General features: G+C 57.0%; 2 protein-coding genes across 4 annotated transcripts in view; one reads left to right on the top strand and one right to left on the bottom strand.

Moving 5' to 3' along the window:
• Positions 1-203: 203 nt before the first annotated feature.
• Positions 204-14,928, top strand: GRIN2C (glutamate ionotropic receptor NMDA type subunit 2C). Its single transcript, XM_085077703.1, has 13 exons — positions 204-661; positions 4,711-5,134; positions 6,599-7,194; positions 7,702-7,816; positions 8,333-8,544; positions 8,638-8,806; positions 9,158-9,311; positions 10,585-10,710; positions 10,795-11,024; positions 11,212-11,372; positions 11,881-12,068; positions 12,573-12,805; positions 13,166-14,928. The coding sequence occupies exons 2-13, from the start codon at positions 4,727-4,729 to the stop codon at positions 14,573-14,575; spliced, it is 4,002 nt and encodes a 1,333-aa protein (XP_084933829.1). The 5' UTR covers positions 204-661; positions 4,711-4,726; the 3' UTR covers positions 14,576-14,928.
• A 3,226-nt stretch (positions 14,929-18,154) lies between these two features.
• Positions 18,155-25,664, bottom strand: part of SLC38A12 (solute carrier family 38 member 12) — a 43,971-nt gene continuing 36,461 nt past the window's right edge. For all 3 annotated transcript variants that reach the window (XM_085077705.1, XM_085077707.1, XM_085077706.1), the window contains one exon: positions 18,155-21,757. In XM_085077705.1, coding sequence (XP_084933831.1) covers positions 20,997-21,757 — 761 coding nt within the window. In that variant the 3' untranslated portion in view covers positions 18,155-20,996. The remainder of the gene's footprint in view (positions 21,758-25,664) is intronic.

Raw genomic sequence — 25,664 nt, 5'->3', positions numbered from 1 at the left:
ACAGGGACTGTGCCATTTTGCCATGGGTTTTCCCTCCTGGAGATGGAGGAGAGGGGCAGAGGAAAGGCGGGGGGTCTCGCCCCCTTCTCTCTCCAGCGCTGGGGCCGGCCCCGGTGCCAGGAGAGGCGGGCCGCTTTCTGGAGGGAGGGCTGCCCGTCCCCCGTCCACCCCCCTTCCACCGGGGCTGGCGGCCAGCCCCGAAGTTGCGGCGAGGCGGGAGGACACACGTCCTGTCCTTCCACCGCCCCCGGGCTCCCCCCAGCCTCCATCCCCGCATCCCTCCCCCGCGCTCCTCCCGGCCGTCCCGCCCGGGCAGCCCCGCCGGTGCCGGGGCTGGGGGAGATGGCTGCCGGGGCTCGGAGGTCGCCGAGACACCTGCTGCCACCGGGCCCCCCCCCGTGCACACCCGCTCCGCTCCCGCTCCCTCCTTCCTCCGCTCCCGTCCCTGCCTCCAGCCGCCGCTGCAGAGCCGCCGCCGCCGCCGCCAAGGACGAGCCGGGACCGACGGCGGCCGCCGGAGCCCCCCGCCAGCCGCGGCGGGGGCCGACCCTGCCCCGGGGGGCTGCCCCGCAGGAGGAGAGGCTTTGGAAGAGCCGAGCCCCCGGTGGGACGAGCCCCGCCGGAGCCGCGGGGCATGTAGGCACCGAGCAGCGGCGGTCCCGTAAGTACCGGGCGGGCTGGGGGCAACCGGGGCCCGACGGGCTCTGCTGCCGCCCCGCCACCGCCGCCAGCAACTTTTAGGGATGCGGCGGTTGGTTTTTGGGGGGTGAGGGTTTTTCCTGTCCGTCTCCCCCTTCCTCAGCATCACCCCGCATCCCCAGAGCTCCTGTTCCCCATCCCGGGCACGGGACGGAAATGAGCCATACAGGGCTTAATCCTGGCCGCTGTTCTGGGGGGTTTTGGGCGCAGTGGGAAGCAGGGAAAATTGAGGAGACCTCCCTGGGTGCCACCAGCCCTGTGTCCCCCGCCGCCACCTTGCGTAACCCAGCGGCAGGCAGGACACTTGGCGTTTATTTTTGGTTAATCCATATTCGACCTTTTTAAGCTGCGTTTCGGTGCGTGCGTGTGTGGGGCCCTCGCCCTCGCCCCGACCCGCAGCCCCCGGCCCGCAACTGTTGCTGTCGGAGGTGTAGGCGAGGAAGGGGAGGGTGATGAGGAAGAGGAGGGTGATGCCGGGTGGTGACGGATGAAGGTTGAAAGGAGACGGTGCTCGCCGGGGGCTGCCCGTGCTTCTCTCTCCCGAGTCATCCCCCCTGCGTGGGGACAGGGATGGTGACGAGTTGTCTTTGGGGAGGTTTTGCTGCTTTCTCCTCTTCTGAGAGGCTTCATCGAGGTCTCCTTGCTCCACACGGGTGTCCCCATCGGGGCAATGACAAGCCCTGGCACATCCTGATGCCCTCCTCTGTGCCCCTTCTCGTCCCCGCATGGCTCCAGCCGGGTTTGGCTTCGCTCTGTCCTTTCCGTCCATCAGCAGCAGTTCCCCATCCCCTGGCGCAGGCTGCGTTTTCCCTCTGATTTCAGTGTCGGAGGCTTTCTTTTTTGGGGGATAAGGTTTCTCTTTCCTGAATGATATTTTGCGTTTCGGGATTTTATTTCTCCCTTTCCTGAGGTCAAAATATCTGCATGAGCTCTCCCTGTCTTGGAGCACGGGAGGGAGAGAGGGCAAAAAGGAGGTTTAAAATTAAGAGCAAACTTTCCCTGTTGAATTGAAATGACATTTCAGGGGCTGCTGGGAGGTAAGGGTTCTTTTGGTGCCTTTAGCAGGAGGTTTCTCTGAGTTTGGTCCACCGGGGGAAGTTGTGCCTGGGAAGGAGGTTAAATTGCCCAAAACTGCCCTAAAGCAAGAAAAAACAAGTGCCGAACCCACCAAGCAGCTTTGTGGTGTCCTCTGGTCCCTGGGGAGGCTGCCAGGAGGTGGCATTGCTTTGCCCAGGCTGCTGGCCATGGCCACCTTCCTCCTGACCCAGCCTGGCCACTGGCCCTTCACCCTGCTGGAAAATCTCCCTTTTTGGAAAGCTTTTTCCCGGGGGACCCATTCTGCAGTGCTTCCTTCAGGGGGGTGGAAAATGTGGATTTTCTTTGAAGTCGGCAGGGGCTTTGCTGTGTGGTGCTGAGCCCAAGAGCAGCCCCAGCTCTGGCAGTAGCTTAGGGATGGGCTCAGTTTCTCCTCAGCCTCCACCATTTCCCTGCAGTCTGCCATCCCCCCAAAGAACCCAAATTTTCCTGCATCCCTCTAGCTCAGTCTGAGAAAAAATAGGCTGGAGGAGCTGGCTGCCCTTTGCCTCCCAAATCCAGCCATTTTGGACCAGCCCTGTCTGCACCCCCTGCATGGAGTCCTTGCCAGCCATGGGCTCTCTGGCCTCAAATCCCTCCATCCTCTTCTGTGGCCACCGAGGGCTGTGGTGAGCCAGCCTGGCTCTGGGTGGTGGCACCAGACTCGTGGGAAGGATGGAAATTCATTGCCTGGTTGCCTCAGCACTGGCTGAATGATGGGATGAGCCCATGCCCACCTCCAGTTGTGTTCCAGCTGTGAGGGATGAGGATATTTTCCACCTGCGGCTTGGTCCGTGGGAAACCAGACTGCTCAGCCGTGTCCCCAGTCCCAGCCAGGAGCAGGGGGTGACAGAGCTTGGCATCACAGGGGGCATCCTCTGGTCTGTGCCTGGATTACTTGGTACTCGAAGAGGCTTTCAAGTTTGGGCAAGAGCTGTGTTGAGGAAGAGGAGGACAAGGGCCTGGAATAGGTGAGGTGCCAGGGCTGGCACGAGCAAACCCCATCAATCACCACAAGGGCCCAGAGTATATTTAAATGTCCTTGAGGAGGGCTCAGACGGGCAGTGCTGCTGGCAGGGCGGTTCTGTTTGTTTTGGGTGGCGTCTTGCTCCCCTTCCTCTCTGCTCGGGTAGCTGATGCCGGATTCCCAATGAATTATTTATCACAGGACTAAAAATACTTGGGAATTCGCAGTGAGGAGCAGGCAGTGCAGGCTGCCCTGCCACCGAGCTGGCCGTGCCAGAGCATGGGACGCTGCCAGCATGGCATGACTCACCTGCTGCCCTCTCTGGCCAAGGGGCCCTGGCTGCGGCCATCGGTGTGGCATTATGGCTCCTGCAGCTCCACCAGCTGTGATGTGGAGTGGGGTGGGGGATGCAGTCAGGTAGGGTGAACCCCCTGGGTGATGGTGGGTGCTGGGGGTGGATGATTCCCTGCCAAAACTCACCCGGTTGAGAGAGATGCTGCCCAGTGAGCATTAGTACCCAGACTGGTGCCCTAGCATTCCCAGTACCCATGGGGTACAGGAAGGAAATGTGTGGTTTGTGTCCCCTGTCTCCCTGCAGGTGACAGCCCTGGTGCTCAAATCTGCACCGAGCAGCTCTTGCAGGGTGCCCAGCCCACAGCCTTGGGTTTATATCCTGCATTTTCAGTCCAACGTGCTGGCAGCGTTTTTGCAGTGTGCCGAGGGGGTGTCCCTCACTGCGGCACGGAGGACTGTTGGGGTGCAGGTCACTGGGGCAGGCCAGACCCCAAAACCATCCATGACTCAGTGAGGAGCCTCTGGCTGTGCTGGAGACACGTTAAGCAACAGCAGCTTTTAATTGCAAGTGACGTTTCCGAGCACCAGCTGGCACCTTGCTGCATGAAGCGACACCGGTGCGTGGCTGGTGCCACCGTGGAGGGCTGCTTGTTCCCCTCCCTGCTGCCCAGCTTGGCACTGGGGTGACAGATCTGGGGGAAATGGGGCTCAGAGGGGCTTGGATGCCCCTGGCCATAGGTTGGTTTGGCTGGTGAGCTCCAGCACGGGGGTGCATCACTGTGGGCAGGCGTGTGTCCCCCTTCAGGGACTGTCACCCCAACTGCTGCAGCACCAGCACCCACTGGCAGTGGGGAACTGGGGATCTGTCAGGGGGAATGTGCCAAAACAGCCCCTAAGAGCCCAGATTTGGGGTGCAGCCAGCAGAGACACAGTGTGAAGGGTGTCCCAGCTGGGCAGGCAGTGCCAGCAGGGAACACACATTGGGGGTAAATACAAGAAGGAGGAAAGCTGAAGGATGCTGTGTAGGGGGGAGTCTTGGAGATAAGGAGCCAGATAGGTGCACTGGTTGGGATTTTGTGGCAGAGAAGGGGCTGAGGTAGGGTGATAGAAGGGAGACAGGCAGTGGGACAAGCAGGGGACTGACTGCTCCAGTGATTGTGATTTGCAAAATCTCAACAAGGGGGGTGCAGAGCTGAACCCTCCCTCAAGGGCAAAGCCTTTAAATATTGAAGGTGGCTGTCCACTGCAGAGAAAGGCACCGGGGAGCTGCCAGCCCCTCCTGGCACCTCTTGCAGCTGTCCCCGTCCCTGGCTGAAGGGACAATATGGACCAGTGTAGCAGTGGTGGCTTTTGGATGGGGTGGGAGGGCAGTGGGAGGGAGATGGTGGTGGTCGGATGGGGACAGGGTGGTGGTGGGAAGCAGGGACTGTCTGTGAAGGGTTAGTGGTTGATAGGACTGGAGACAAGTGACACAGCACAGAGGTGTGCAGTGGGTGGTGAGTACAACCCTGTGGTCATTCCTTCACCACATCCCGTGTCCGAGGGATGAAGGTCCCCTCATTCCTGGGGAGATGATGCCCCCGGTGATGCCCCAGGGCAGTGGGAGGGCTGGGGTGAGTGGGGCTGGGTGTCCTGGTGTGAGGCTGGATTTGAGGGGCTGTGTCCTGTGCCGGCAGGGACGCGCTGGTGGACATGGGCAGAGCGCCGGCGCACGCCCTGCTACTGTCGATGGTGCTGGGCTGCTCGGCTGCCTTCACGGACATCCTGCTGCCCGGCCCCGAGGAGCCAGTGGTCAACGTGGCCGTGGTGTTCGGGGGCACATCTTATCCCCTGCACATCCGCTCCCGCCTGAGCCCCCAGAGCTTCCTGGACATGCCCCTGGAGATCCACCCCATCACCGTCGTCGTCAACAACACCAACCCCAGCACCCTCCTCACCCAGATCTGCGACATCCTCGCCGGCCACAAGATCCACGGCATCGTCTTTGAAGATAACGTGGGCACGGAGGCTGTGGCCCAGATCCTTGACTTCATCTCCTCCCAGACCCAGGTCCCCATCATCAGCATCAGCGGTGGGTCTGCAGTGGTCCTGAGCCCAAAGGTGAGGCTCTCACTTGGGGGTATTCCCAGGGGGGATGAGAGAAATGAGGAGTTACTATAGAGGGGTAGGTAAGGAGTGTGGCATGCTGGAGAGCAGGGGAGCTGCTGGGGCTGCAGTATTTGGGATCAGGGGCAGGATTGGCTGTGGCAGTATGGCCAACTGGGGTGGTGGGACATGGTGGGGACTTCAAGGAGGGGCCCTGTTGATGGGACATGGGAAAGGACCTCAGTGCCCTGTAGAAGGACCTTCCTTGGTGTGCTGCTTCTTGTGCCCACCATGGGGTGCTGGGTTGGTGACACTGGGGCTACTGGGGCAGTGGCAGGGTTGTCATGACCTCATCCCCCTCCCACTCTGCTGGGGTTGGATCCAGCCCTGGAATGGCTGGGTGGACAGCATGGAGAAGCCTCGCTCAGCCACAGTGACAATCTCAGGTACATCACGGCCAAAAAAGGATTTCTGTCTTGTCTGGTCCTCACTGGCATCAGACACTGTCAGTTATTGTCACCTGCCTGCTGGGAAGTGGTGGTGACAGGGAGAACTGGAGCCAGGCTGGAGGGTGCTAGGCACGTGGCAATGGGCGAGGAAATTTGGGTTATCTCCTTAGAGATGCTCATCCCACCCTGCCCAGCCTGGGCACTGGAGGGGTCTCAGTTCTTGTTCTTTCCTGTGGCTGGAGATCCTGCCCTTCCTCAGGGCAGAGTTTTTATGCTTTTCTTGCATGGTGGTTTGGGGTCCAACCCCCTGGATGGCACCCCACAGCCCTGCCTGTACCTGCTGGTGGGTGTAGAGGGCTCAGATGGAGCCCAGAGCAAACGAAAAATATCCGTGGCTTTGCTGTGGTCTGGATGATTTTCTGCAGCTTTCTCCAGGGTGTTTTGGGGTCAGTGGAGGGATCTGTCGCCTGCTCCCTGTCTGGGACTTCCTGGGGTTCACCCCAAACTACTTCTCTGGAGGTGGAGGGGGTCTGGGTAGCAAAACCCTGCTGCCTGCACGTGACCTTCGGCAAATGCCATTCGCTGAATCATTTAAGACAGAATCAGATCAATTAAGGTTTGCTAATGAGAGGCCAGATGGCCAGGGAGGTGGGGCGGGAGGGAAGGAGCTGCACAGGCTCCGGCTGCAGGTAGTGAGACGGAGCAGGGATGGGATTTATGCTCCTGGCAGAGCTCTCACCCACCTCCTTCTCCTGGCTTAAGGAGAAACTGTTGATCTCGTTTGGAGGATGGATGAATTTTTGGTCAATAAACTAAGAAATGAAGGTGAGGCTTCAGGAATTGACCCTTTGCATGAAGTGAGCTTCTTTGGAGGAGGATCAGTCCCATTTTGGGTGTCTCCAGCCCACGGACCACACCAGTTCATGGCACACTCAAACTTTTCATGATGGCAAATTCAAGGAAGCTTGCAGGGGTGCAAGAGACCTGGATCATGATGCCAGAGCAGTCCTGACCCTTTTTCCTCCCGCAGGAGCCTGGATCAGCTTTCCTACAGTTGGGTGTCTCCATCGAGCAGCAAATCCAGGTGATCTTCAAGGTGCTGGAGGAATACGACTGGGGCTCCTTTGCTGTCATCACCAGCCTCTACCCAGGCTACAACATCTTCCTGGATGTCATCCGCTCCTTCACGGATGCCAGCTACTTTGGCTGGGAGCTGCAGGAGGTGCTCACCTTTGAGATGAGCCAGGAGCAGAGCAGCTCCAGGACGCAGCGGCTCCTGCGCCAGATCGATGCCCAGGTCCTCATCGTTTACTGCTCCCGAGAGGAGGCTGAGTACCTCTTCTCCATGGCAGAACAAGCTGGGCTTGTGGGGCCAGGATACGTCTGGATCGTGCCCAGCATGACAGTGGGCAACATGGAGGTGCCACCCTCCTCCTTCCCTGTGGGCCTGATCAGCGTGGTGACGGAGAGCTGGAAGCTGAGCCTGCGGCAGAAGGTGCGGGACGGGGTGGCCATCATTGCCATGGGGGCAGCCAGCTTCTTCCGTGCCCATGGCTACCTCCCAGAGGTGGGGCGGGACTGCTGGACCCCTGCCAGGGCCACTGCCACCAACACAAGCTTCTACCGGTGAGGCCTGGGGACACCCTGGGATGGGTGTGAAGTGGGAGGAGTGGGGAAATGGAGAGGGAAGGGGCAGGGGAGGAGGGGGATGGAGCTGGTGGGCAGGGGGGATGATGCTGAGGGCTGCAGCTGATGCCTCTTGGCTGGGATTCTCCTGGGGCATCTCCCCAGAGCAGCCCTTACCTTTCCCCATGTTTCTCGGCAACTTGGGAACCAAGGGGGTTTCAGGGAGGGTTTCACAGCTCTGTGGCACCTCAGGGCTGCTGTGGCAGTCTGTGCATCCCCAGCCCTGCCATGGGCCATCATCCTTGGTGTCTCCTTGCTGGAAGAGCTTCCTCCAGCTCCCCTCTGCCCCTTGCATGGGGGCTAAAGATGGTCCCTGGCTCTCAGCCCCACATCTCACATGGGATCTGTGGCAGCCTGGCTGAAGCTGGAGGAAGAAGAGGAGAAGGGTGAGGGCTGTACAGGGCAGGGCTGCACAGCCAGGGGCTTACAGGCTCTGTGTCCCACCAGGCACCTCCTCAATGTGACATGGGAGCACAGAGACTTCGCCTTCAATGAAGGTGGCTACCTGGTCAGGCCCACCATGGTGGTGATCACACTCAATCAGCATCGGCTCTGGGAGATGGTAGGACCCCCAGGGATGGGCAGCACACTGGAGGGTGGCTGGGCAGGGGGAGCCTGGGGGTCATCCTGGGGTGGGTTGTACCATGCAAAACCCAAGGCTGGTCCCAAAAGTATCCATGGTGGCATGGTGGGAGTTTGCAGCAATGATGGGCACCAAAGCTCTGTCAGTTTTCCTCTGCAATTTGGCTGATAAGTTCAAAAAAAGGCAAAAATGCAAATGCCTACCTCTGCAGAACAGCAGCCAAACATCTAGACCTGAAGCAAGCTGCATGGAAGGTTTTTTTGCTAGTTTGAAAGTATTTTGGGTGAAGTTTGGCCAGGCTTGTACTCACCCATGTGTGAAGCTTGGGGCTCAGGAGGAAACACCTCATCTGATGGTCCAGGAGTGTGTGGGGAAAGGGATGCTGAGATGGGGCTCACCTCGAATAAGCCCCAAAGACGTGAGGATGGATATGGGAACCCGTGTGACTCCCAGAGCCCCTCACTGGGCTGACTGTGTGCTCTCCCTCGGGGGCAGGTGGGCAAGTGGGAGAAGGGCATCATCCACATGAAGTACCCGGTGTGGCCCCGCTACGGCTCCTTCATGCAGCCCGTGGTCGACAACCGCCACCTGACAGTGGCCACCCTGGAGGAGAGACCCTTTGTCATCGTGGAGAACACGGACCCCAGCACAGGGGTCTGCGTGCGCAACACCGTGCCCTGCCGCAAGCAGACCAACTCCTCCCAGAGGTGAGCAGGGCCATGGAGTTCACCAGTTTTGGACACCACGGTGCTCAGAGCATCTCTGGTTGGTCCAACCCATCTTCCCCACTGTGTTTCCAGTGGCGATGGCCTCGTGGATCCCTACACCAAGCTGTGCTGCAAAGGGTTCTGCATCGACATCCTGAAGAAGCTGGCCAAGGCAGTGAAGTTCTCCTACGACCTCTACCTGGTGACCAATGGCAAACATGGCAAGATAGTCCGTGGGGTCTGGAACGGCATGATTGGTGAGGTAGGGGTGGGCATGGCTCAGACCCTGCTTTGACACTTGCTGGAGGGCTCCACTCACCCCTGACCTGGGGCTTTCCTGGTGGAGATAGGATCAGGGTGTTTCTGTGGTGAGGGGACTGTGGGCAGGGGGCAGTTTGGCATGAGCTCCTCCTTGGAGGAGGAGTCAGACAAACATTTGCAACATCACAGCAGGTTATGTTTGTGCCACTGGTCATTTAAGGGGCTATTTTATATTTTTTAAGGCAGAAATTAAGTCTGGAAATGCTGGGGATAAGAAAGTGCCTGGGGAAGGTGGTCTGGGTACCTCTCCTTGTCTCTCTGCCCATCCCAAGCAGAGTTGCCCCTTTTCCAGGTGTACTACAAGCGTGCAGACATGGCCATCGGCTCCCTCACCATCAACGAGGAGCGCTCTGAGATCGTGGATTTCTCCGTGCCCTTTGTGGAGACAGGCATCAGTGTCATGGTGGCCAGGAGCAATGGCACTGTGTCCCCCTCCGCCTTCCTGGGTGAGCCCTGTGTCCCCCTGCCTGTCTGCAGGTTCATCCCAAGTTTCCCACAAATGCATACGGAAATATTGTTCAGTTTTAATAACTTTCAAGAAAAAAAAGAGAAAAGCCTAAGTCATAAGGGAAGGAGATTGTGCTGTCAGCTTTGGGGCTTCCTCCTTCCCTGCCTGAATAATCCTTTTATTATGGAGATGGAGGCTGGAGACTGAGGCTGGGCTCAGTGGTTTTCTCTTCTTCATTTTTTGTGTGTAAGAGGGAGGATGGGGATGCGGGGGGATTTGCCAGCTCAGAGCTCTGCTTTGGGGACCCACCTCTGCCACCGTCACCAGAGCCGCTGGTTAAGCTGAGTGTAGGAAACCGCCAGTGCTAAAAGTTTTATTTAATGAGTTTCAAACCAGCAAAGCTGCAGCCTAGGAAGGGGAGGAGACTGGCCAAGGTCGTCAGGAAATTCAGCTCGGGCAGGGCTCTCGGCTCTCGGCAAGGGCACAGCAGCGATGTCCCGGCTCGGCTGGAGCTGGGCTCCTGTGTGGGGAGGGTGAGCGTGGGTGACATGGGAGGTGGGACACCACCTCATCATCTTCATCCTGTCCCCCCACACCGCAGAGCCCGACCTCCCCCAGGAGCAGGGTCACCTTCACCAGCCCCGGGGACAGACAGAGCACCCTGTCCCGGTTTGGCAGGGCCGGGGTCCGCGGTCCCTGTGTCCCCGTGTCTCCTGGCTCCGCGCTAATGAGCTGCATCCCCATCAGGGGAGGCCTCTCCTCCCTGACAGCGAAGGACGCGCTGACAAATGGACCTCGGCGGCCGCATGTTGACGGCTCAGATGCATCCCCACTGCTCCCGCTGCTCCATCCCAGATCATCCTGGGCAGGCAGGGGCTCATTGCTTGTCCCTGCTCATGGGCTGGTCCTGTGCCTGATGCAGGCACAGTCCTGTGGCCAGAGCCATCACAGGGGGAGAACCTGTGATCCCATGGGAAACCCTCCTACCAGTGACCCTGGAGATGGGCAGCATTTTGTAAACATCTCCCCGTTGATGAGAACCTGAGTTGGTCTAGGCAGGGATGCATGGCTGCATCCCCCAGCTCTGCAGCAACCCCCTTCCCTCCTGATTCCCTGTAGAGCTGCTTGGCCACAGTGCTGCCAGCCCCTGACTCCTCTCCAAGGAAGAGCAATATTCAGGATGAGCCCCATCCATCAGGGAAGGCTCCTGGGAGTCCTCAGAGGACCAGAGGTTGTCCCAGGAGGCTGATAGAGCTCCACTTGCCTTGCAGAGCCTTACAGCCCAGCCGTGTGGGTCATGATGTTTGTCATGTGCCTCACTGTGGTGGCCATCACTGTCTTTGTGTTCGAGTACTTCAGCCCCGTTGGCTACAACCAGAACCTCACCAGCGCCAAGAGTGAGTTGGGGAGGTGGGGACTGGGAGGGGGAACACATCCCTGGCTGGGCTGACAACTGTCCCCTCTGTCCCTTGTCCCCACAGGGCCGGGAGGTCCCACCTTCACCATCGGCAAGTCCGTGTGGCTGCTGTGGGCTCTGGTGTTCAACAACTCAGTGCCCATCGAGAACCCCAAGGGCACCACCAGCAAGATCATGGTGCTCATCTGGGCCTTCTTCGCCGTCATCTTCCTCGCCAGCTACACAGCCAACCTGGCTGCCTTCATGATCCAGGAGCAGTACATTGACACCGTGTCGGGGCTGAGCGACAGGAAGGTGGGGCTGAACCCTAAAAAATCCCTAAAAAGATAGCTTTTTAGGTGGGGTGTATTGCTATACATCACTGCCAGCTCGCTGGGCATAAGTGCATGGGTAGAGGGCTGGCTGTGGGGAGGGGACATGCTGGGGACATGGAAGGATATGGGCACTGTGTGATGCCACCTCCTGGGGCTCCCCACTGCAGTTCCAGAGGCCACAGGAGCAGTACCCTCCCTTCCGCTTTGGCACTGTCCCCAACGGCAGCACCGAGAGGAACATCCGCAGCAACTACCCCGACATGCACACCCACATGGTGAAGTACAACCAGCGCTCCGTGGAGGATGCTCTCACCAGCCTCAAAATGGGGTATGGCTCCCCTAGATGGGCTATGGTTCTCAGAGCTGGGGTACAGCTCCTCCAAACGGGATACAGCAGCCCCCAAATAACTCTGGCTCCCTGGAATGGGGTATAGGACCTTCCAGATGGAGCAGGGATTCCTCAGCTGGGGTACAACCCCCCACAAGTTGGATGTGGGGCCTCAGGCTGTGTACAGCTCTCCCAGGCAGGGTATGGCTCTGTGCATCTTCCAGATCCCCCCCAAACAGGGCACAACCTGCTGTAGATGGGGTGCAGCTCCCCTCAAAAGGGATGCACGTCGGGCATGGCTCCCCCAAATGGGACATACCTCCCCCCAGGGTTGGGTACTTCCCCTCCAAGTGTGGTTACAGCTCTCCAGGGACCCCAAAAGCGCATGGAACCCCCTCCAGATGAGCTACAGCTTTCTGAAAGGGGTGGAGCTCCCCCACATAGGCACAGACCCCCCAAAAACAGGCTTTCAAACCCCCCCTCACACTCCCTCCTGTCGGTGGGGCAGGAAGCTGGACGCCTTCATCTACGATGCGGCGGTGCTCAACTACATGGCGGGCAAGGACGAGGGCTGCAAGCTGGTGACCATCGGCAGTGGGAAGGTGTTTGCCACCACGGGCTATGGCATTGCCCTGCAGAAGGACTCACGCTGGAAGAGAGCCATCGACCTGGCCCTGCTGCAGTTCCTGGGAGATGGTGCGTGCCTGCATGAGCTCCTCGTTAGCCCTGTCCCCAGCCTCACCCCACCCCTGCCCTGCAGACTAAGCCAGGTGACAGGGCTTTGGTCCTCAAACCCTGTGCAGCCTTCATGGCTGACATCCTCACGGCAGGATGGCACTGAGGGACTTCACCAGCTCCTTGCAGGGGATATTAAATCCTGTGGGGGTCCTTCCCTCTGGGGTTGTAAAATCCTGGTGATGGCTGTGCACAGCATCTGAGGGCCATGAGAAGGAGCCTGGGAAGAGGACACTAAGCATGGCTGGCCTACATATGGGATGGGGACAGTCAGGAGAGGACTCTGGAGAGGGACAAGTGCCTGGTGGGATGCTCAGGCCATGGGCATCAGCAAGAACCAGGCGATTACAGCTCCAGGGGTTTGGAAGTCTCTTTCTCCTCCAGCCACAGCGGGGTGGAGATGGGCAGGGATGTGCTTGGCAAGATGATTCACAGGGTGGATTTTCACTGTTGTGCCTGTCTCAGGTGAGACCCAGAAGCTGGAGACAGTTTGGCTGTCAGGGATCTGCCAGAACGAGAAGAATGAGGTGATGAGCAGCAAGCTGGACATCGACAACATGGCTGGGGTTTTCTACATGCTGCTGGTGGCCATGGGGCTGAGCCTGCTGGTCTTTGCCTGGGAGCACCTGGTCTACTGGAAGCTGCGTCATTCTGTCCCCAAGTCCCACAAGCTTGACTTCCTCCTGGCCATCAGCAGGGTGAGTGATGCTGACAGGGGCTTTTGAGGGGCCCAAATGCCCCAAAAGGGCATTGTCCTTTGACCCACATGGGAGGGACTGGAGCTGTTTGTGTTGATGTGAGCTCTTGGGGAGAAAAGCCAGCTTTTTGGAAAAAGGCCTAGTCTTGGGAATGACCCTATTATTAGCATCCCTAATATGGGAAAGGGGTGATAGAGGATGGTGTTACCCATGCTGACACTGCTGGGGATGCTGGGAGGGGACATTGGTGCTCTGAAGCCATATCAGCCTCAGCAGCATGAACTCAGCTCAGCAGGGTGGGCTCGGGGGGCAGGACCCCACTGACCTTGCTGATGTTGGGGGGCCCATTTCTCCCCACAGGGCATCTACAGCTGCTTCAACGGGGTGCAGACCCTGTCGAGCCCCGGGCGGGCGCCCACACCCGACGTGACAGCCAGCTCAGCCCAGGCCAACGTGCTGAAGATGCTGCAGGCGGCCAAGGAGATGGTGACAACAGCCAGCGTGGGTGGCTCGCTGGAGCAGGCCACCCGCACCATCGAGGACTGGAGCAACCACAGCGAGCGCCTCCAGACCACCTTCTCCCTGAGGACACCCCAGCTCGTGGTGCAGAACAGCACCGGCGCACACCGGGGCCCCTCCTCCGGCCCGCACCCCGCCGAGAGGCTGGGGAGAGCCCACCCTGCCAAGGGTGCTCCCCTGGGGCTGCCGCTGCCCCAGCCCATCCCCCTGGACTCCCGTCTGCACGGGGAGGAGAACTGGAGAGGGGCAAACGAGCACCTTCATCTGCTACACCCCGTGAAGTTTCGGGGTGGCTGTGTAGGGGATGAAGCCTTCACGGGTTTCCCCCACTTCCTGGTGAAGACTGCCCCAGGAGGGGACTATGGGGAGCAGGTGCTGGTGGGGAACCATATTGGGGCTCCCCTCCCGCCCCCCACATCCCCCAGGGACCTCCCACCACCGGACATCTACAGGGAGCACAAGCGGCCGTCGGGGCGAGGGGAGAGGCTGCAAAACAATCCCGTGCTCCAGAGGGACGGCGCACACGGGGGCTCAGGGACCCTGCCCAGGCTGCTCTCGGCAGCGGAGAAGAAGCGGGAGGCGGGCAGCGCCTTCCCGCCTCCATCCTGCTCTCGCGGAGCCTTCCCGAAAGTCACCAGGACTTGCAGAGCCAGGGGCGAGCCGGCGCGGCCGGAGGCGGCGGCGATGGAGCGGGAGAAGCTGAGCCGGTGGGCGAGCTCGGCCAGGGCGCCCGGGGAGCGCGGCGAGAAGCGGTGGCCCGGGGGGCTGCGGCGCTGCGGGGCCGCTCGCCCTCCCGCCCGCGCCGACGTGCCCGACCTGTTTCCCGAAGCCGAGGCCGGCTACGGCTGCGGCTCCCGCTGCCCTCAGGCCGCTGGCCGGCTGCCGCCGCGCTCGCCCGTCACCAGGCTGCCGTCCTACCGGGAGGCTTGCCGGCAAAACCCCCGTGCCACCGCCACCGTGCCGGCGTGCTTGCCCCACGCCTGCATGAACTCCTACGCCAACCTGCCCCTCTACGCGGGGCACCTCTCGCGGGGGTCCCCGCCGTCCCGGGGACAGCCCGGGGCGCACCCCTGTGACAGGGGGTCCGGGCGCTGGGACGGCGCCTGCAGAGACTGCGGGAGGCGCGGGGAGCTGGCCTTGCTGCGGGCGGTGGGGACGGAGAGGAGGGACCCGCTGGTGGCCCGCGGGGTGGCGAGTCCCTTAGCCGGCGGGTCCTGGCGGCGGGTCTCCAGCCTGGAGTCGGAGGTGTGATGGGGGGACAGGGGGGTGTCCGCACCCCTCTGCCTGCCCCTTGCCCGGGTGTCCCCGTGGGGCAGCCAGCGGCTCCCGGCCGGGCTCCGGCCTGCCGGTGTCCTGCACCGCCGGCAGCGGGATGCTCCAAGCGGCTCGGCGGGTCCCGGTGCGCTCTCAGGGGGAGTCAGAGGAGCCTGGCAGGGGCTGTACGTGCTGGGTTGGGCTGTACGTGCTGGGTCGGGCTGTCCCCACAGGCAGGGCTGGCATCGGGGACGCCAAACGCATCGCCGCCGTGTCGCCGTCACGTTTTGGTTTCATTCAAAGGGACTCGAAACGCCATGTCCAGGTCATTAAAAAGACATTTTCAGCTGGCTGGGGACCCTTCTTCCATCCTCCGGGGCTACCCTCGGCATCATGGGAATATTCCTGGTCCCTTACACCCCCTCCCCATCCGTGTCCCTTTACTGCTGAGCCGCGGCACAGGCTCCTTCCACCGGCAAAGGAAAGGTGGAAAAGGAAAATGGCAACTGCGCTGGGGGTAATTAGGAGTCGTCAGCCTGGGCAGAGGCTGGAGCCGAGCACTGGAGCCGGAGTTCCTGCCCCCTGCTCTGGTTTTGGGGTGCTGGGCACTGATGGCCCTGGGCTCGGTCAGTGAGAGATGCTGTCACGGCTGCAGCCGGCAGCCTGGCAGGGATCTCCAGCTGGGCACAGCAGCCCCGGGAAGGTGTGCTGTGGGGAATGAGAAAGGGAAAAATTCCTCCCACCTTCCCAGGGCTGATGGAGCCATAAATCAGGTGTGATGGATGAGCCAGGTTTAATTCTTCTCTCCATGTACGTCTGACACAGCCCTTTCCCTGCCGGGCTGGGGCGCGGGTAGAGGCGGCCGTGACTCTCAGGCAGCGCTAGGCAGGGGAGAGGGGCTTTGGGAAGTGCGGATTGAGGCTCCGGGACCCCGGAGTGCAGCCAGGGCTTTGCCGGGAGGTTCCAGCCCCAGCCCAGAGCAGAACCAGGACTACACAGAGCTGCCCGTGGCTGGCTGGCAGGCTGTCCCAGGGAGATGCCAACCCTCAGCGCCTCTTCCCAGCTGGTTTGGCATCGCCTGCCTCCATGAACATCTCCCCAGGAAGCTGCTCTAGAGCTCCATTTATTTTTTTTCCGATTAAAACGCAGTTGTTGGGGGCTGCTGGCAGCCACCGAGCAGCCGGGGCAGGTGACAGCTAGGGGACGATGGGCAGGGACACCTCCGGGACACCCAGCCCTGCCCCGGGCACGGCTGCAAAGCCCCGAGGAGGTCCAGAAGGGCTCGGCCACGTGCGGTGCGGGCTCAAAAGCATTGGCAATGTCTGGCTGTCCATCCATCTGTCCGTCAATCCATGCACCCATCTGTCTGGGGTTAAATCCAGCCAGTCCCCCATCCCCCAGCCTGGCTGCCATCACACACTGGTGCCGGCGCTTTAATTCCCTTTACTTATTTATCATCGCAATTGTCTCTTAATTGCTTTGGCAGCCCCTCCAAGCCTCCTGGCGAGGGTGGGAGGTGCTGGTGTATAAATAAAGGGCATAAATAAATAAATCCGGTTACAGGGGAGGGGATTCATCCAGGCTGCCCCAGGTGATGGCACCCATTCACCCCGGGGCAGCTCTTCCTAGCTGAGTTCCCCAGATGTCCCCTTGGGTGACAAGCTGGTCCCCAGGAAGCTCCAGGGTGGCCTTGGGAACTTTCCCTCAAATTGTGGCTCTCTGGTCCGAGGAAACCAGCTCACACAGCTGCAGCCAAACCTGAGCTGGGGCTGGGGCTGTGACAGCAAAGGGGAGCAGAAAAGGGAAAAAAAAAAAGTATCAAAAATCCCCAACCCACGTTTTAAATTAATTAGTGATGTCCCTGGTGACTCAGCAGAGACCAAATGGAGCTGTTTCATGTTTTATTGAAGGGCTTTGCTGCAGGAGGCTGAGGACAGCGAGGGACAGGGCAAATGGGGTGCTCCCAGGGGAGGTGGCCCCAGGGTTGGGTGTCAGCACCCCATGTAAGCCAGGGCTATTCTGGGTGCCCCATGTGAATGCCCAGGTCCCCTGCCACCATGGTGGCATTTGCATAATCATCTTTACATGCTAATTGGGATGGAAAAGCACAGTTTTTCTCCCATTCCTGGTGCCAGGTGCTGGGCAATGGTGGGAAAGGAGGCATGTGGGGCATGAGCAGCCCAGAGCAGGTGGGATCTGTGACTCCCAAGGACAGGCTGAGCTGCTCCTGCAGCATTTCCCCGCTCCTGGATGCACCAGGGACAAGCCTTCAGGGAAGCAGCAGTCTGGAAGCACCCTCTGGCTAGGCTTTCCAAAGAGGGGTTGGGTAATTTAGTGTTTAACAGACGTTGAGGGATATTATTTCTTTTTGGTGAAATTGTCTAATCAATCACTTTTTAATTCAGCCTGCTCTGGCACCCGGGACACCCCGGGAGGCTGTGGGCTTCTATGCAGAGAGAAATATGTCTGGATCGCTGCTGGACACCCATCTCTGAGGGTCAGCCCCACTGGAGGGGGGCAGTGTCCCCCCAAACCCACCCCCTGCCTCTGCCAGCTCTAACATCACCATGGCAGGTCCTGTTTTCACTGCCCCACTGCTTGGCATCGTGAGACCCACCCTGATGAGGAGAGGGGGGCAAAGCAGGCCAGCACAGGTCAGCCACTGGCAAGGGGTTCCAAGGGCAAGGACATGCTGGTGCTGCTGTGGGGAGATGGTGACTCAGGTTAGGGCAGGAGGAACTGGTTAAATCACAAACCAGATACAGGGCCAGGAAGATGCTGGGGACAGCTGCCCTGCCTGTGCCCAAGGATGCCCGAGGGAGCAGCAGGTGCAGCCACCTCCTGCTCCCTGCCTCCTGCCAGGGCAAAGCCGTGGCACAAAACCTTCCCCAGCTGAGACTCTGCAGCAGGTGCCCTTCTCCAAGCCACTGACAGCTCCAGGCTGCCCAAATGTGTCCAGGGGAAAGGCTGGTGAGCACTTTCCCCAAACCTTCAAACAGCTGAATCCCCTCAGGGACACGCAGCTCCTTGGTGGTGGTCAAGCTTTGCCTAAAGCTTCTTCTCAAGTTCAAAGTTTTCCTTCCAAGTGCTGCAATAGACTGAATTCCTCTCCGATGCCAGTTTGGCCTCAGATTTACAGCCCAAGCCCCAAAATCCGCCGCTGCTTGTGAGGTCCTTCGAGAGAATCACAGCAGAAAGTGTTTATTTCCATCATAAAGATCTGCTTTAATATTTTAACATAAATCAAGCTGCGCTTTATGGTGATAATAAATTCGCTGGCAGAAACTGCCTTTGCAGCCTGAGGCAGCGGAGCAATTCAATTTGTTTGGCTTTAAGTGTAAGGAGCCGTAATTGAGAAGGGGAAAGTACAGATGTTTTAATTGAGTTTGCAGCTACCACCCAGAGTTACAGGAGGCTAATAGAGAAGAGGTGAGGGTCTCCATTAGCCTCTCTGCTTGCCATTTCTCCTTGGCCTGCAGCCCCCATCCCTCACAGCCACCCCCTCCAGGAATAGCTGCTCCGTGCCTGAGCACGAGGAAGAAAAGGATGGAAAAAGAAGTCAGACTAAACCAGATGTATAATGTGCATTTTATTGGTTTTAATCCCATTTTTTTAAAACTAATTACAGTCAGGACAAAGCATCACGTGTGAATCTGTAATAATGAATTGTTAGTGCTGATAACGGCCAAATAAAAATAGACTTATTCGTGATGAGCGAGAGGAGAGAGCTCGTGCCCTGCATTGTGGGGTCACCCAGAGTCCCCTCAGCCAGTGCTGGCTGCATTGAGCCATCCCCTTTCTGCTTTCTTCAGTAATTTTTAAGGCATTGCAATGTCATGTTTTATATGAAAAATGTTCTCTGCCGTAGAGCTTCTTTCTGTTAATCACCCCAATTCCTCGGATATATTTGTTTTGCTGCTGTGCAAGGACAGCAGGTGTCTGGGAATTCATGGTTATTTATTTGAGAAGCACTCGTGCTCCTTGGGGAGCAAAGTCCTTCCCAGTAAGGTACCACAGCAAAGGCTGGGGCAAGAACATGAGCCCTCAGCATGCCACTGCATCCAAAACCTGGATCCAAGCAGCTCTTGGAGGTGCAGCCCCTCAGAAGTCACTGTCACACACTGTGTTGAGGGGCAGAGCAGGACACATGGGCCAGGGAAGAGAAGGCACATCTTTAAATGGAAGAGATGGCAGGGCAGAGGGTGCCAGGCTGGGCTGCCTCCCTCCCCCTCAGTGGGGCAGCCCTGAGAAGGGAAGAGAGGATGAGAGGAGATGCAATAACAGAGAACAGCCCTGTTCTCTGGCTGCAGTGAAATGTGAAGGCAAGAGACTGAAACGGCATGTGGAGGGCAGGGGCTGAGCCAAGGGCCTTGCAAAGCATGGGCAACCCAGGGTAGAGAGCCCTCAGCCCCTCCATGAACCCACACCTGCACACTTGTGCACAGGAACAGCCCCCTCAGCCTCTCCAGCTTCCAAAGGCTCATTTCATCAGCATTCAATTCCTCCCTCCAGCTCTGCCCAGCTCCCAGCTGCCATGCAGATGGCTCCCAGCTCAGCTGCCCCATGAATCTACCCTCCAAACTACTGCTTCCTAAACGAGACACCAGCACCAGCTACCTGTAAAATACCTTCTTAATTTGGTACTGAAGATGCCACATCAGCTTCTCAGGAGCACTTGGGGATGTTTAAAGTCGCTAACAAGAGCTGCCAATGCCTGTTTAGGATCAAGCTGGAGAGATGAGCAGTCCCTCCAGATTCTCTCCAGGCAGCTCGGCAAGGACACAGTGGTGGTGCTCAGGCTTGAGAGGTGCAGGGTTTTGCTTTAAAAGCCATGAAGTGGTTTTATACAGCTCCAGGTACTTGCATATTCCCCCAGGAGGAGCACTTCAGGTCATATGGAAACCAGAAAGTCCTACTTGAAAACAGAGCTTGATTAAAAAGAGCTGCAGTTCAAAGCTTGCTTTAGTGAGTGATGACATTTAATACTGCAGCAAGTGCAGAGGGCAGGAGGATCTGACATGCACCTGGCTTTGAACCTGCTTTGATAACAGGGGGGTTAAAATAGTTCAGGTGAAAACTTTTAAAGTTCTTCCTTCTGTCCAGAAACCCCCTATGGTCTGTGCCCAAGGGCTTCTGAGCACAAGACCTGGGGACAAAGTGTGATGTTACAGTGACCACAGTCACCCTAAAAGCAGACTCAGAGCTGCCCAAGGTAAGAGCAGCCCAATTCCGAGAGAAGCAGAGCAGGAGCAGCACAAAGCCCACACTAACCCTGTGCAGAAAGACAAGAGGGGGGATTCAAGCCCAGTTCCAGCAGGGTTTCAGGTTTTGCTCCCTTGTTTTGGGAGCTGTGCTGCAGTAGGCAAGGCTGAGCCAGGGCACAGCCGCTTCCTCCTGGCACCAGCTCATTCCCCTGAGTTAACACCCACCTTGTTTCAAGGCTAATTACCCAGCGCGGGAGCTGGAAACGCATCAGTGTGCACAGCCGGAGCCTCTCGCGTGTCAGGACTGGGTAATTAGCACCTCCCCAGCCCACACCGATCCCGATCCCGGCCGCTGGAGTCAGGGCCTGGCTGCTTGCACCAGCCCCGGGCAAAGCTGAGACAGGGAGAAGGGCTCTGCCAGCGGAAAGCTCCAAGTCGCGTGTTGGTGCTGAGGGAAGCAAGGCTGATTTCCTCTCCAGTGGGAAGAGCTGTATCCCTGCATGCAGAGGGGCACTGCTCTGCCCAACTGGGCTGCCACAGCACAGCAGAACAGGATGGAAGTGTGAATGTAAACTCCCAGGCAGGAGAAATCCAGCTCTAAGCAAAATATCCCCAATCCCAGGCAATGGGCACAAACATGACAATGCTTCTAGAAAAAGAAAATGTAACAGCACAAAATTATTTCCTTCTGAATTAGGTCTGTTTCCACCCTAATTTTTTCCTTCAGCTGGCATAGGAGGTTGGTCTGAAGGAGTCTCAGCAGAAAGAAGAGACTCAGTTCTCCCAAACTCCTGCCGGATTCTGCATAGCATATTCCTGCCTTTGGGAGAAGGGACATTTAGTGAATAGTGAAGGGAGCAGCCAAGGCTGTCTCTCTCTTGTGTGCCGAGACCTGCAGCACATGGAAAGCCATGGAGGGACAGACAGAGAATGTGCTGCTCCTACAGAGCCAAAGGCAGGAATGGCTGGACACTGGTTAACGGTGCAGGCTGCCAAGGGCTCAGCCCCAGGGCTTTGTCTGAGAACCAGAACTGTAACAAGGCTGAGTCCACTCCATCCACACCCAAAGTGGAGTGAAGAAAGTCTGTGTCACCAAGCCAATAGCCTGGTAACTTCCCTTCACACTGCCTCTCCCCCTCACTGCACAGTTCCAGAGGGGGAGCTGAAATGCTGGAATCTCTGGAGCTCCAGCGGGAGCGTGCTACTAACCCTCATCAGAGCTTTGACTCGCTCAGGACAATGTTTGCAGTCACAAACACGAAGCAAGAGAAGCCCCAGATGAGCACAAACACAATCCAGAAGGTGTGCCGGAAAGGGGAGAGGTGCTTGTTCACCGTCCCACTGCCGAACACCAGCTGAGTGTCCTTCCGGCTGCAGTACGCGAGGAAAGCTGGGATGAGATACTGGATCCCATTCCCAGCATAGGCTCCCGTGATCCCCACCAAGGACTCCAGGTCGTGGGTGCAGAAAGCCACCAGCACAGGGGGAATCAGCGTGATGGCAGGAAAGACAATCCTATCCACCACCCACGGGTAGGTGCCCCCTTCTCTGTGGAAAAGGGTCTTCCAGTTGTTGCGCAGGGTCACCGCGATGATGGGGAAGTTGGTGCTGATGGTGAAGACAGGGAAGAGGCCCAGGAAGTACCGAATGAAGGCCACGCTGATGATCTCGCAGTTGGTGAAGTTGAGCGTGTACATGTCCATGAGGGTGTCGTTGCGGAAGCAGTAAATGGCAGTGAAGGACAGGAGGCTGTAGAAGGCCAGGATCAGGATGTAGTCGAGCAGCACGAGCTTGTTGACGTGCTTCTTCTTGGAGATGGGGGTGATGAGGGATGGCAGGGAGTGCTGGCACATGAAGGAGTAGACGCACACCCCAAACAGGTTGCGGATGCCTGACAGCTGGGCCATGGACGGGTGACCTTCAGCTTGGCCTTTGCTGATGCGGATGAGGGCCAGAATAATCATGAGGATGAAAGCTGGAGGGAGAGAAGGTCTCAGGTCAAGCTCAGGCCCACAGTCCCCATGACCCTCCTCCCATCACACTGGCAGTCTTGGCATCAGCTCTCTCCTGCTACGCAAGAACATCTTATCTCTTTGATGTACCACCTTATCTGAGGGTGCTACATCAAAGGCGAGGTGCACAGGAATAAATCGTGATTTGCTGTCTGTGCCAATCAGCAGATAAAGGAATCTCAGGCATTTCCCTCCAGTCTCCTTCCCATAGGGAGTCACCCTCCCACCCCCCAGAGCACAGGGCTGCCCCGAGCCCTTCAGAAGCAGAAGGCTCACATGGCTGGTGAACCCTAAGCCCTCAAGGGTTTCACTCCATGGATGCTTCTGCCACACACACACTGGCTAAATAACACCATTTAGAAATGGCTTAGAGATGTCTGAGCTTTGACTTGGCTCCAGTCAACCCCAGTAATATTCCTACACATTTGCAACTGGACTAATGTTTCCAAGACCTCCCCTATGTGCACAGGAGCAGCAGCTATAGTACCAAGCTTTCCTGTCCCTGGGATCTGTCAAGCATGATAAAGCAAGAACTAGCCAGCCATTTCCTGGGCAGGAGGAACAGGCTGTCTGCAGCTAATCCCAGGGTGGAAAAGCCAGTCTGGAAGGGACTAAAGCAGCACTGAAAGACTGCTATTAAAATTCATCATTTCTAGACACAAAGTCTGCTCGTCTACCCTTCACTTATGTCAGGAAAAAGCCTAACAACATTTTACAAAGCTTATTACAAATAACAACGTGCCAGGGACAAAATGAATTGAGGAGATTGGCTAATGCCCTTATTACTCTGAGGGTGGAAATTTGAGCCAGAGCAGTTACTGTGAGACTCTCATTTCTAGCATGGCATATAAAACCAGCAGAAAACCAATTCTGGTGTCACAAAAATTGCATCAACCTGGGAAAGATGATCATCAGCTGCTGGAGTTAACAAGCAATGGGGGGAAAAGGACCTGCCTGGCAGGGCAGCAAGCAGTGAGATTTACAGTCTGGTACTGCAATGGGTGGGCCACTGTGGCTTGCACAGAGCTGTCCTTGCAGCAGTCTGTGGCACAGGAACAGAGCTGTGAATTATCAGGTAATGAAAAAATCAACAAAATGCTGAGACAACCACTACAGACAACTTTGAATGTCATTAATATAAATCCAGAGGAATTAAACAGAGCAGTGCACAGTCCAAGTCCATAGGAGGCTGGCACGGGCACTGGGAGTGCCAAGGGCACCAGCTTGTGCCCAGTCCTGCTCCTCCCAACAGGCAGCTGGAGATGGGAAACCCTGATAGCCACAGGACTAGGGAAGACAGTTACAGACCAGTTAGTGAATGCTGCCTCTCTTGTGCCCAGCAAGATCAGATTAACCTCACTGAACATTGCCTCCCACACACCCCTAGCACTCTCTGAAACCCTCTCTCAGAAATCCACATCTCCCTGCAGCAAACAGCAGCTCCATGCTGAACCCTTCCCAAGCCACACACTGCATTTCTCCCCATGCTGCCTCAGGAAACCTCTCACTATTTCCCACTGACGAGGCACATCTCCCAGCCCTCCCCAGACAACTGGACTGATGACAGCAGATCCATTCTTTCACAGTACCATGAGGCTAGGTTGTTTTGGGAGTGCTGGGCTCTGTTTCCTCCCCCAAGAGCAGTCACAGCTATGGAAGGCAACAGCTCACTGCTCTGGGGGTGTGCAATTCCCCTGGCCTTCACTCAAGCCCAGCAAGTGAGGGGCACTGTGAACATGGGTACAGTTGTTGTGCCTCCCCCACTGCTCCCCAGAGGGGAGATGCTTGCCAGCCATATCTGCTCAGCAAGAGAGCCAGAAAGAGCTGTGTTCCAGGTGATGGGACATGGCTGCACTCCCTGGGGCTGCACAGGCTACAAGGAAGAGGAGAAGATGCCCTGAGTAGTAAGGCAAAGCAGGCTGGGCAGTTCTGGAAATGCACTGAGACTGTTCCTTTCCTTCTTGCCTGGGAGAGGGGGTCAGGCTCTGGGGCCCCATCCTGAGCTGGTCCTGTATCTAGGCTAGATGTGACTCAGAAGTCTCACACCTCTTCCCCTGCACACTAGACAGTGAATTTCCTCATGCTCTGCTAGACACAGTGATGAGTGACCTATTTCCATCCCCCAAACCCACTCTCACCGTTGGCTCAAAGCCCCACTTTCTGCACCCCTGCCAACAGGACCAGTTCAGGGGACTTTCAGGCAGGCACCCCATCCTTGGAGCATCTCCCATGGGCTCTCCTCTGCCCCAGCATGTGCTTTTCTGGCAGGGAACACTAAAGGAACAGAATTCTTGTGGACTCCCTAAATGATGGATGGTTTTTGGCTTAAGCAACTAGAATTCAATATATTTGTTTTTCATTAAATACACATTTCAGAAATTTATTAAAATTACAAGGAGCGAGGATCCAATACTAACATCCAAACTAGTTTTGCTTCCAACAAGGCAAACTCTGCTTCCCCTGCCTAAGCACTGGTGCTCTGCAGATGCAATATCCTTGAGACAAATGGTGCTGGGTAAACTGGAAACCTCCCCTGCAGAATTCTAGCCTCAGAGAGGAAAACAAAAGCCCTGCCCGATGGTTGTTTTCTCTCACCCCCTGCAGCAAAAGAGTTTCTCACTCCTGGAACTGGAGAGCTAAAACACTTGCATGTCAGATTTATCTCTCTGTCCCTGAGAGGAGGCAAGCCCAAAAATGAAACTCTGAAACCTAGATACGGTTTGGATGATAAGTCAAAATGAAAAGAAGATGACAGCATGACTGACAGGCAGCTTTGAGCAGAAAAGAGGCAGCACAGGATCCTCAGGCACACACAAAGCTCCCACTCACATCCCCTACCCAGGACAGCAGGCTAAAGCCAGAGTCACACAACACTATTTCATGTCACCTACAGTTGTCTCATCAGCTGTCCAACAGCATTCCTTCATCACAAGGATCCTGGTGAAGTAAGACGTGGGTTCATAAAAGAAGCCTTGATCTGTTCCCCTGCACACAGGACAGAGGACACAAGCAGTGTGTTCCAGGGAAGAAACACCTTCAGACACCATGATCAACAGCACCCAGAGCCACAAAGCAAGGTGGGCAGTGATGTCACCATGGATTGCTGGTTAGTTACATGAAAAATTTGCTTTAAGCCTTGTTTCATATAAATGCTTAAAAAGCAATCAAGGGTTTTGCTTGTCCTGGTTTTCCCAGAGTCAAACCCACTCCAAGCCCCCACACCACAGGCTTGGCAGTCAGCAAAGCACAGAGGCCACTTCTCTCATCTTTGCTCCCTAGATGTTCGAGCATCATTTTTAGTGATGGATGTAAGTGAGTGTGAGGAAAAAAAAAATTAAGAGGGGCTACACCATAAAGGAAAGCTTGTGATGAAGCTTATTCCCAACCATCCAACTGACTCTCCTGCAGACTCTCTTTGTTCCACTCACTGTTTGAGGAGCAAATGCTCTTCTCAGATAAAGCAGACCTTGTGATCAGCTCCTGCTCCCTCTCCTGCTTGACTCAGGAGTTGTTGATTCAGAGACAGGGCAGTTCTGCTCTGGTTCTTGCAGGTGAAGTAAGGATGAATATGGATGAGCAGACATCCAAGAAAGTACAGTTTGGGAAATATGGGAGTCTGGGGATATTAAGAAATACATTTTTGTGCATTTTGATAGAAACATAACAGAGCTGCAGAGAAGCAGTGAAGATAATTTAGCCATTCTGAGTTTAAGGATCGTTTTACAGAGTCAGAGAAAACACCTCTGTAAATGAAAAATGGTGTTTGTACATGAGCTTCATTTCTCTGCAGAAAGGCTATTCCAGAAAAGAAAATAAGTCCAAGGCTAAAACACATTTTTTTCCCCTGTCATGGTAGGTTCCTGCAAAAAC

The sequence above is a fragment of the Lichenostomus cassidix genome, chromosome 18 (assembly GCF_008360975.1).
Source record: "Lichenostomus cassidix isolate B80296 chromosome 18, HeHo_3.0, whole genome shotgun sequence".
Taxonomy (NCBI): domain Eukaryota; kingdom Metazoa; phylum Chordata; class Aves; order Passeriformes; family Meliphagidae; genus Lichenostomus; species Lichenostomus cassidix.
The sequence above is the reverse complement of the archived record's forward strand: the minus strand, read 5'-3'. Positions and strand labels throughout refer to the sequence as shown.